This window comes from Mirounga angustirostris, unplaced genomic scaffold, assembly GCF_029215605.1.
Source record: "Mirounga angustirostris isolate CCGP_5_RB_7025 unplaced genomic scaffold, mMirAng1.0.hap1 SCAF_13, whole genome shotgun sequence".
Classification (NCBI taxonomy): Eukaryota; Metazoa; Chordata; class Mammalia; order Carnivora; family Phocidae; genus Mirounga; species Mirounga angustirostris.
Window position 1 is genome coordinate 105,022,979 of NW_026991721.1, and position 12,118 is coordinate 105,035,096.

Below are 12,118 nucleotides of genomic sequence, written 5' to 3' on the forward strand. Positions count from 1 at the left end.
TGTCCTCTCCCAGCGAGTGGTGGACAGCACTCACTTCTCCCAGCAGTGATGTGTGAAAGATACTCAGAGTATTGCCAACTAGGGAAGCTCACCCGAGCTTTAGCGTGCAGGGTTTTTGTTGGGGTTTGGTCCTATAGAAATGGTTTATTGCCTGTGAGGATGACCTGAGGTGGAGCTGATGCCGTGTGGCCCAAGCCTGCACCATAAATCACATCGTTAGCATAGACTCTGTGGTGTGACCCAGGGCCCCCAGGACAACAGAGCCACTCTTTTTTTTTTTGTTTGTTAAACAGAGCCACTCTTAACAGGCAGGACATTCCAGGGGTTTCAAGATTTCCTTCTAAGGGCAGAAGGCAAGGGCCAGACCTTTCTTTGGGCAATGTTAATTTTTTATTTAACAACTTTCTTGAGATATGATTCATGTGGCCTACAATTCACCCATTTAAAGTAAACAATTCAGTGGTTTTTACCATATTTACAGACATGTGTAACCATCGCCACAGTCGATTTTAGAACATTCTTATCATCTCACGAAGGAACCCTGTAGCCTTTAGCTGTCACCCACTAACCCTTTCAGCCCCCTTCCATCCCCACCCTGAACAGCCACAGATCTATTTTCTGTCTCTGCAGATTTCCCGGATTTGGATATTTCATGTATAGTATCGTGATTTTCTGTGACTGGTGTCTTGCGTGTAGCGTGATGTTTTTACAGTCCCTGTCGTAGCAGGTGTGAGCGCTTCCTTTCTGTTTTGTAGCCTCCTGATACTCTGTTGGACAGATTTTACACATGTTGTCTATCTGTTCATCAGTCGATGGCCATTTGGACTGTGTCTGTCTTTTGGCTGTTATGAATAATAATGCTGCTATGAAGATTTATGTAAAGTTTTTGTTAGACATGTGTTTTCATTTCTCTTAGGTATATATCTGGAAGTGGGATTATCGGGTCATACGGTTATCCATATGTTTAATTGTTTATTTATTAGTTTATATTTGTTTGAGGAACTACCAGACTGTTTTCCAAAGAAACTGTACCATCTCGTATTCCCACCAACAGTGTGTGAAGGTTCTGATTTCTCCGCATCCTTGCCAACACTTGTTAGTACCTGACTATTGGATTCCAGCCGTCTCGTGAACCTCAAGCAGTAACTTCACTGTAGTTTTGATTTGCAGTTTCTCCTGTGCTGATTGGCCGTTAGTGGACCTTCCTTGGGGGAATGTCTGCTCAGAACCTTTGCCTAATTTTGGATCAGGTTGCTCGGTTTTCATTTTTCTGTTTTTTTGCTATTGTTGAAGTTCTTCATATACTTTGGGTATATATTTTGGATATACGATTTGCAGAGATTTCCTCCAATCTCTGGGTTGCCTTTTCACTCTGTTGACAGTGTCCCTTGGTGCAATGGTTTTTATAAGTTTGATGAAGTTCAGCTTATCTGTTTTTTCTTTGTTGTCTGTGCTTTTGTTGTCATAACCAAGAAATCATTACCAAATTTAATGTCAGGAGGCTTTTCCTCTATGATTTTTTCCCAAGAGTTTGAGAGTTTTAGTTCTTTTTTTTTTTTAAAGATTTTATTTATTTATCTGAGACAGAATGAGAGAGACAGAGAGCATGAGAGGGGGGAGGGTCAGAGGGAGAAGCAGACTCCCCACCAAGCAGGGAGCCCGATGCAGGACTCGATCCCGGGACTCCAGGATCATGCCCTGAGCCGAAGGCAGTCACTTAACCAACTGAGCCACCCAGGCGCCCTAGAGTTTTAGTTCTTAAGTTTAGGTCTGTGACCTGTTTTGAGTTAATTTTTATATATGGTATAAATTAAGGGTCCAACTTTTTTTTTTTTTTGCATGTGAATATCCAGTTTTCCCAGCACCATTTGTTTAAGAGACTGTCATTTCCCCTTTCAATGGTCTTGGCACCCTTGATGAGAATATTTTGAGCATATATGAGAGGGCTTATTTCTAAGCTCTCTCTTCTATTCCACTGGTCTGTTACACTGTTTTGGTTGCTGTAGCTTTGCGGTAAGTTTTAAAATCAAGAAGTGTGAGACCTCTACCTTTGTTCATTTTCAGGATTATTTTGTCTCTTTGTAGTCCCTTGAGGTCCATCCCATATGAATTTTAAGATGGGTTTTTCTATTTTTGCAGAAAACATTATTGGGATTTTGATAGGCTTTGTGTTGAATCTATAGATCGCTTTTGGTGATGCTCCTTTCTTTGATATTTTTTAATGTCATAATTTTTTTATCACATTTTTCTGACTTGTTTGAAAAAGAGATTTTCAGAGTTTTAAAATATGATGTATGAACTCCAGCTTATACCATCCCATCAGCTTTCTTTAGGAGTCTGTCTAAATGATGAGAGTCTTATTTTCATACCCCTCTTTTCTTTCTTCACCTCCTTTCCGCCAGCAAATGTTTTGCTTTTCCACTTCGTAGACTCAATTCTCCACTTTCTGTTAACATTCTGTCTGCTGAAAATTTTTTGTTGTCAAGTATAGGAAGGTGGTGACGTGAAGGTCACAGAAGATGTGTACACGATTTATAAATTAAAAGCATTTTGGATCAAAGCCCAAATAGAAGATAATGGGAAAAATTCAAATAATTAGAGGGCATAGGAGGAGGGAATTGTAGTTATGTTGAAAATTCAATTTTGTATTGTGTTGAAGAATTATGCAGATTTAAGAGACAAGACTGTACTCTATTTAATTCAAAACTATGAATAAATCAGAGAAGTTTGGCAACATCCATGGAGCATAGATTTAAAGAACAGAAGTACTGTCTTCCATATACAAAGGATTTGATTTGAATTGAACATATTCCCTGATCTCTTATGATAAGTCAATCAGAGAAAGACATGTTTTTTTTTTTTTTTTTAAGATTTTATTTATTTGAGAGAGAGAGAGAGCACGAGCAGGGGAGGGGCAGAGGGAGAGAGAGAAGCAGACTCTCCGCTGAGCAGGGAGCCCACTGTGGGACTCGGGATCATGACCTGAGCCAAAGGCAGACGCTTAACTGACTGAGCCACCCAGGTGCCCCATGAGCTGGTATTTAATAACGGTGCTTTATAGCAATATATCGTATGTGGTACACGTACATGTGGAAGTATGTATTCTGCTCCTACTAATACACGTCAGCAGAGAGAAGGACCTACTCCAAGTCTGTGTTCTCTCTGATTAGTACCTTCACTCAGTTGGGTGTATTTATTCTAGGTGAGATTTAAGGTCTCCTCTCATTCTCTGTGCTGCTTCATAGACTATATTTAAAATACACCCTGCCTGTCTTTTAAAGATGGATTTCGTAAGTGAGGGAGGCTCACTGTATGTCATACACTCTTCATTTTTACAGTCAGATAACCTGCGTTGGATTCCTGCTTCTGTCTCTTACTAGCTGTGTGATTTTGATGAAGTTTTTAGTCTCTCTTAAGCCTCGTTTTTTAAATCCTACAAGTGAGGATGACAGTTCCTATGTTGTAGGGATGTTCGGATGAGACACTACTTAAGGTTTCTGTTAGTACCTAGCACATGGTGGGTCGCTCTGAAAATAATTAGTGACTAGTTCTGATATTTTTCAAAATGTAATTATCTTGTAGTTGAGATCAAGGTCTGAAGTTAAAATAATTGTAAATCAGGGCAGTTCACATAAATGAACCTGCAAGAATAGAGAGATATATTGCAAGAATTAATATGGAGAAAAAGTAGAAGATAAAAAATAAATTCTAGTATAGACAAGGAAGCTAATGTGCTCGGAGAGACTCCTTACTACTAAAGTTCATACCTAGTTTCTAATTTTTACCTGGTTCTATCAATAATGACATTTTAGAAATCTTGTTTACATTCTATTTTATTTTATTTATTTATTTTTTAGCTTTCTTAAGGTGGTGTTGATATTATTGATTTGAGGCCTTTCTTGTTTTCTGATGGTGCTACAGTTCTCCCTCCCAGTACTGCTTTAGCAACAACCCCCAGATTCACCTGTATTTTATTGCACTTCAAAATACTTTCTGATTTTCTTATTTATTTATTTGATAGATACATGGGTTATTTGGAACTGGGCTATTTAATTTCCAAATACTTGGCAATTTTCCTTATGTGTTTCTGCTGGGATTTCTAATTTAATTCCGTTGTGCTCAGTGCATATACTTTATGTTACCTGAATCCTTTTAAATTTATTAGGACTTGCGTTATGACCATGAATGTCATCTCTTGGTAAATGTTCTCTCTGCACTTGAGAAGAATGTGTATTCTGTTGATGTTGGAGAGACTTTCTGTCAGTGTCAGGTTTCAAACTGGTTCATAGGTTGTTCAGGTCTTCAATATGCCTATTGATTTTCTCCTTGTTCTATCAATTATTGAAAGAGGGGTATTTATTTATTTATTTATTTTATTATTTTTTTTAAAGATTTTATTTATTTATTTGACAGAGAGAGACATAGCGAGAGCAGGAACACAAGCAGGGGGAGTGGGAGAGGGAGAAGCAGGCTTCCCGCAGAGCAGGGAGCCGGATGTGGGACTCGATCCCAGGACCCTGGGATCATGACCTGAGCCGAAGGCAGATGCTTAACGACTGAGCCACCCAGGCGCCCGAAAGAGGGGTATTTAAATCTCTGGCTACATTTGTGGATTTGTGTTTTTCTTCTGCAGTTCTATCAGGTTTTTGCTTCATATATTTTGAAACTCAGTAATTAGGTGTATAAATTTCAATATTGTTATGTCCTCTTGATGGTGTAACCCTTTTATCATTGTGAAATGACCTTTTATCTCCTTCAATATTCTTTGCTTTGAATTCTACTTTTTCTGACATAATTCAGCCATTCTAGCTCTTTTCAAATCTTTCTACATGTCTGATAAAACCCAAGCATCTTGCTATTGCTTTGTATTTGATGATAAAAAAGACAGTTCTCTTTTGGTACTTAGTAGACTTAATAGTACTTAGAACTTAGTCTAATGGAAGAAAAACCCAGTTAATGAGAAGTTATGATGAAGTGTGGTCATCGTGAAACTGATGGGAATACAGTACCAGTGGATCTTGGAAGATCCAGGAAAGTTCTTTTTTGGAGGTAACAACTAAATCGAAGCCTGAGATTGAAAAAGGAGTGGGAGTAGATTGGCACAGTTGGGGGCAGAATTGGTCAGAGAGCAGTGTGTTGTGAAGCCTGAAGGTAGCAGTGTTTTGGGGGACTGAAAATAGGATGATGACCAGCGCCTAAAGTTAGGGATGTAGTCACATGTGACCAGAAAGGTCACCGATGCCAGATTGTGAAGATTGTAATAGTAATGGTGGCTCAACTTTTGTGAGTCCTTCCTGTGTGCCAGGCGTGTGTTGTGAGGATTAAGCAAGATAACCTATTAGGTAGATAGTATTGTTACAGCCATTGTGAGATGAGGAAATGAAGTGTGCAGGGAGCACAGAGAGTTTAAATAACTTGCCCAAGGCTAAGACAGACAGGAGCTAGAACTTCACCACAGTCACTCTGACTCTATAGAGAGTCCCAGCTTTTAACCATTATGCTTGTCTGTTTCTATGATTTTGAAGGCAAAACAGAGCCTGAACGTGATCCTGTTCACAATGTGGAGTTCTCTGAGGACATAAATAAAATAAGTAAATAAAATTTGTGTTTTAAAAGCATCACCCTGGCTACAGTTGATGTTTGGGGAGGTGCGGAGAAGCCGCCCGGAGATAGAGTTGAAAAATGTTTATGTTCTCTATGAAGCATATGCTGATTTTAAAATGAAAGAAGTTCTTAACTTCTCCGTAGTTCAGTTTCCTCATCTAGTAAATGGAAACGATAATGGTCTCATTCTCGCGGGGAAGTATAAAACAATCACATTGCATAAAATTTTACGTGGTAGATACACGGTAAACTGGAGCTGGGATGATGATGATGTTGATGAGGATTGATTGACCTTGAAAATCAAGCTTAAATTTTTAATCATGTTTTTCTTCTTTTTTTTTTTAATTTAAAAGTTTTACTGTAGAACTTACAGATAGGACTTCAGTAGCTACAGTACAGTAAAATGTTAACCACTGCCTTCTCCCCACTACTGTTATTTTGGTTTTTCAGTTTATGGGAAAAACAGATGGAGACTATTACACTCTCGATGACCTGTTTGTCTCCAAAGCAGCTGAGAAAGAACGTTCTGGTGAAGAGGAAGAGAACCAGAGGAGGAAAGCAATTGCCGAGCACCAGAGTCTGGCTGCACAGATGGAAAGATGTCTGTATTGTTTGGATAGCTCTCAGTTTCCCAAGCACCTCATTGTTGCCATAGGTGTTAAGGTAAGAAATAGAACATTTATTGCCCTGAGGAAGTGATGTAGTGCTTTGTGCAGATTTGCCTCTTTCTTGAGACGCTTAGAGGATTCCAGTCTGTCTTCTTATTCTGTGTTTCAGATATTTTTCTTTTCTAACTTCCCATGATTCTTAGAATCTTTTTTAGAGCGAGTGTAAGTATTTAGGTGACATGAAGCTCACATTTTGTGTGATTCTGCCTGTTAGAGAAGCAAAATTGGGAAGTGCTTGAGGCTCTGAACTCTGGAGCTGGCCCAACTGGACTCAGCTTCTGGCTCTGCCCTTTACCAGCTGTATGACCTTATTTTCATGGTCGGCACTTGATACTTAGTATTAAAATCACTTCAGAAATACTCAGGCTAAAGTGGTTTCTGCTTCTTTCCTTACTTTGTCAAAGAACCTATTTGTTTCTTCATAGAATATCTCATAATTCCAAAAATTTTACTGTATTTTACTCACTTTTTGAGTCCCTCTCCTAATAGTCTGTAAGTTCTATGAAGAACAGAAAGTAAGTCTTAGTCATCATTGTACACGAAGCATGTAGCCCGTTGTTTACCAAACATATATCCCATTGTATACCAAGAATATGTGTTTGTAGTCACTTCAGGAAATATTTGGCGACTTACACTTAAATATAAGTAAATAATTATTGTGTACCTGATACATACAAGACCCTTATTAGTAACTGGGGAAAAGTAGACTCAGATGTACTTTTGGAGCTTGTGTTGTAGTAAAATAGGGCAGAGAATAAAGTAATAATTGTCCTAACTAAAGAAAAGTGTTGTCCTAAAGCAAATAAAGTGTGGAAATGGGATAAAATGATGGGACTTTTTTTTTTTTTTAAGATTTTATTTATTTATTTGACAGAAAGAGACACAGCGAGAGAGGGAACACAAGCAGGGGGAGTGGGAGAGGGAGAAGCAGGCTTCCCGCAGAGCAGGGAGCCCGATGTGGGGCTCGATCCCAGAACCCTGGGATCATGACCTGAGCTGAAGGCAGACGCTTAACGACTGAGCCACCCAGGGGCCCCTTAAATTATTATTTTATTATTTTTATTATTTTTACTTTTTTTATTAAAATATTTACTTATTTTAGACAGTGTGGGGGAAGGGGCAGAGGGAGAAGAGAATCTCAAGCAGATGCCACACTGAGTGCAGAGCCCGACGTGAGGCTTGATCCCAGGACCCTGGGATCATGACCTGAGCCGAAGGCAGATACTTAACAACTGAGCCACCCAGGTGCCCAAAATGATGGGACTTTTTGAGACAGTGGTCAGAAGGCCCCTTTGAGGAAGTATTTTAGTAAAGCTATGAAAGATAGAAGGAGCAAGCAACATGAAGATCGGAATGACTCCTGTTTCAGGTTGGGGCATCAGTGAGTGAGGAGCCCTGAGGAGAGCATGCGCTTGGCATTCACCGAGCGGGGAGGCCAGGGTAGCTGGAGTGGAGTGGGAGAGGAAGTTGAATGAATGAGTGCTAGTTCAGGCACTGATAGTTTGGGCACCGTACATATGCGTGTTTATTTATTAATTTGTTTCTCACATGCATGTGACATACACCTTATGTATCCAATGAACTGGCGTTGGTGTTTCCATTCCAACTCTAGTCTTTAATATTTGTAGGTTGTTAAGATTGTTGACTTATCAGTTTATATTTTGGTTTCTTTATTTCCTTACCCTTCTTCTGCTTCTTTCTTTCCTTCCAAACTTTACCAAAAAGGTAAATGTAAAACTCCCATTTAAAATTTATTCAATTAAAAAAACCCGCACCATAACCAGTTACTTGTATTAATTTGTCTGAATTATTTCCCAGACTTTTACATAAACAGTAAAATTTTTGTAATTATGACATTATACATATTTCATTCCTCTTTAGTTTGATCCCCATCTTTAAAAAGTGGGGGAACAGATCAAACATAAAGTGACACTTAAATGTTTCCTACGTACTTGAGGGGAAGTTTGGAATTTTTCCAGTGGGTTCTTCATGTCCCCGGTGCTGGGAACGGGCTGTGTCCAGGGAGGCACACAGGAGCTGAGTGCACGGACCTGCTGTTGGCTTCCTGCTGGGTAGGCTGCTGGGTAGGCTGCATCCCAACGTAGGCATTTTTCAGTCCACTTGTGAAAGCAGACGGCTGGCCAGTGAACAGACATTTTCTGTTTCTCACAACCTGCCTTTCCCTGTTTTCCTTGGTGGTCCTCTTCTGCAGTGGGGTAACCCACACTTTAGAAGCAGTCTTGTCTAATGGTATTAAATCCTTCTCTTTGCCTGTAACTTCCCAAGAGTTGGCTGATCTGTTTGTTCCCTTGTGGACTTGTCTTTGCACTTTGGTTTCATTTAAAAAACCACTTGAGCCTCTCCTTTCCCCACCTATGCTTTATTGTGCTACCTTTGCTCTAGAAACTACCATCGACGTTCAGCCTTTTGTATTGGAATATTTTAATGTAGAAATATTGATTAGAAGGAATTTCTTCTGTGTCCTACAATATCTGACTAATGGGTCATTTAATTCATCTGAATAAACAATAATGAATTATTCCTTTTAGTTACTACCTAAGTTAATCATATATGATTTTGAGTTTCTAAGGAATTACTTTGCCATTTAGTTGAAACAATAAATAGTATTTCAAAGCAATTCAGTAATTCTCCATCACCCTGAATTTCTGATATTTAAAATTGATGTCTTCAAAGCAGATATATTAATGAAGCTGTATTAGTACTCACTAGAGTCACAGAGTTAGAAATAACTTGTGATCATCAGCTGTCCCTCCCTTCTCTCTCCTTTTTTAAAAATAAAAGTCTTCTTCCACCTTGCCTTAACACTGTGCTTTACTTTTTTTTAAATTTTATTATGTTATGTTAGTCACCATACAGTACATCATTAGTTTTTGATGTAGTGTTCCATGATTCATTGTTTGCGTATAACACCCAGTGCTCCATTCAGTACATGCCCTCCTTAATACCCATCATCGGGCTAACCCATCCCCCCACCCTCCTCCCCTCTAGAACCCTCAGTTTGTTTCTCGGAGTCCACAGTCTCTCATGGTTTGTCTCCCCCTCTGATTACCCCCCCATTTTTCCATGGTTTGTCTCCCCCTCTGATTACCCCCCCCATTTTTCCCTTCCTTCTCCTAATGCCCTTCATGCTATTCCTTATGTTCCACAAATAAGTGAAACCATATGATAATTGACTTTCTCTGCTTGACTTATTTCACTTAGCATAATCTCCTCCAGTCCCATCCATGTTGATGTAAAAGTTGGGTATTCATCCTTTCTGATGGCTGAGTAATATTCCATTGTATATATGGACCACATCTTCTTTATCCATTCATCTGTTGAAGGGCATCTCGGCTCTTTCCACAGTTTGGCTATTGTGGACATTGCTGCTATGAACATTGGGGTGCATATGACCCTTCCTTTCACTGCATCTGTGTCTTTGGGTAAATACCCAGGAGTGCAATTGCTGGGTCGTATTGTAGCTCTATTTTCAACTTTTTGAGGAACCTCCATACTGTTTTCCAAAGTGGCTGCACCAACTTGCATTCCCACCAACAGTGTAAGAGGGTTCCCCTTTCTCCACAACCTCTCCAACATTTGTTGTTTCTTGCCTTGTTAATTTTTGCCATTCTATCTGGTGTAAGGTGGTATCTCAATGTGGTTTTGATTTGAATTTCCCTGATGGCTAATGATGATGAACATTTTTTCATGTGTCTGTTAGCCATTTGTGTGTCTTCTTTGGAGAAGTGTCTATTCCTGTCTTCTGCCCATTTTTTGACTTGATTATTTGTTTTTTGGGTGTAAGCTTTGTTTTTTAGAATAGTTTTAGATTCACAGAAAAATTAAAAAGACAGTACAGAGTTCCATATACACCATGTCCAGTTTCTTCTATTATTAACATCTGACAGTAGTAAGCAATTTACAAGTTGTAAATTTGGTACAATTAATGAATCAGTACTGATGTTTTTAACTTTGAATGTGGTTATGATTTTACTATAAATTTAGGTTAATTTCCGTATCCACTCCTACTTTGTCCTCTCTCAGCAAAGCTTTAAAATTTTGCATTATTTTGTTAAATAATATTGTCTGCCATACAAAATATTTCTAGCCGGGGCGCCTGGGTGGCTCAGTCGTTAAGCGTCTGCCTTCGGCTCAGGTCATGATCCCAGAGTCCTGGGATCGAGCCCCGCATTGGGCTCCCTGCTCGGCGGGAAGCCTGCTTCTCCCTCTCCCAATCTCCCTGCTTGTGTTCCCTCTCTCGCTGTGTCTCTCTCTGTCAAATAAATAAAATCTTTGAAAAAAAAAATATTTCTAGCCAAAACCTAACAAAAAAATAATAGAAAATAAGACCAAGCCCCTTTGCAGAATATTATTTATGTTCCTTGTGAACACTGCTCACTACATATATACTAATTGACCTTTTTTAAAAAGACAGTTTGTGTATAGTGAAAAAAATAGCACCAATGTGAAGGTAATACATGTATTTAAATAGAACTTAACCAAAGCAGTAAAGCTCCTACAGAGCACATTTCCTTTCTCTCTCAGTTGGGTTAATTCTCTGCTCGGCCAATGAGAGAAGGACTCTCTGATAAATAGGCACCAGTTAGACTTCTCTATCATTACCAACTCATGTATTTTTTCATTCTTGCCAAAAATTGTGTTGTTTCAAGAAGCAAAAGCTTTCTCAGAATAAGGAAAAAGTGTCATTCATTTTGCCCTTAGGTAAGCTCAATCTCAGATATACATATAACAGTTAAAATTGAGACTTGTGCTGTAAATTTGCAGTTTATTAAAATCTATCTTCATGGCCTTTACAAGTTTTAGAAAAATATCAGGTATCTTTAAGAACATTGAAATAAAATACATTGCTTGTAAACAAGTAAACCTTATTAAACGTTAGCCATGTTTCCCATGGGTCATTTGTCACAGTGGAGAGTAAATACAGTAACGTTTCAGTCTGCAATCTTTTCCCCATAGGTGTATTTATGTTTACCCAACTTCCGATCTCTCACCGAGGGGCACTGCCTGATAGTCCCTTCGCAGCACCACAGAGCGGCCACCTTACTGGATGAAGACGTCTGGGAGGAAATTCAGGTCAGCGTGCTCATGCTCATCCTTGTAATGCTCATGAGCAGTCTTACAGACTATCGTTACAAATTCCAATGGGTTTTTATACCTTTGTCCAGTGATCTTACTTTCTGAACTTACACGTTTGTACACATTTTCCTAGTTGTGTATACCTGTGGATCATGGTGTTTTCACCACTCACTACCTTTTAATTTTATTTCCCTGCTGTACTCCATGTTTTGAAAGCTTTTCTAGAAATTTTGTTAATTGAAATTAATTGATGTATAACACACTAGTTTCAGGTGTACAACTGAAAGTTTTTGTGCACTAAATAAACTGTGACAAAGTAATAATTATTTTTACTTAAAAATATCAATGTAAGATTTCTAGTCCATGCTTTTGTGGAACATGAGATGATGATTCTTAACACAGTAAGCTAATAGATTATAGCCAAAAGGAAAGATATTTTCAGATAATAAAAATAAATTTTGGAAGTTAGAGGTTCATATCCAGCAGTTGCCATGTTTTCCTATGATGGAATTGGCCTCTGTTGTTGTGATTTTGCCTTTATTTCTATACTTTTCCCTCTATAACCTGGCCCAGCTTTTGAATTCAAGGATTTCGTGTGTGTGAGTGTGTGTGTGTGTGTGTGTGTGTGTGTGTGTGTCTGATTCTGTAAGAAACTAAAAGGCACAACATGGGTGAAATTGCTCCTGAATTATCTCAAGACCTCATAATGACCAAAAAAGAAAAGAAAGAAAGCTCTTGTTTTCCTAATA

At 38.8% G+C, this 12,118-nt stretch overlaps 1 protein-coding gene across 2 annotated transcripts in view; it reads left to right on the forward strand.

The window, feature by feature from the left end:
* CWF19L2 (CWF19 like cell cycle control factor 2) overlaps nucleotides 1-12,118 on the forward strand; it is a 120,852-nt gene that overhangs the window by 91,723 nt on the left and 17,011 nt on the right. For both annotated transcript variants that reach the window (XM_064577514.1, XM_064577513.1), the window contains exons 13-14: nucleotides 6,055-6,267; nucleotides 11,250-11,366. In XM_064577514.1, coding sequence (XP_064433584.1) covers nucleotides 6,055-6,267; nucleotides 11,250-11,366 — 330 coding nt within the window. The remainder of the gene's footprint in view (nucleotides 1-6,054; nucleotides 6,268-11,249; nucleotides 11,367-12,118) is intronic.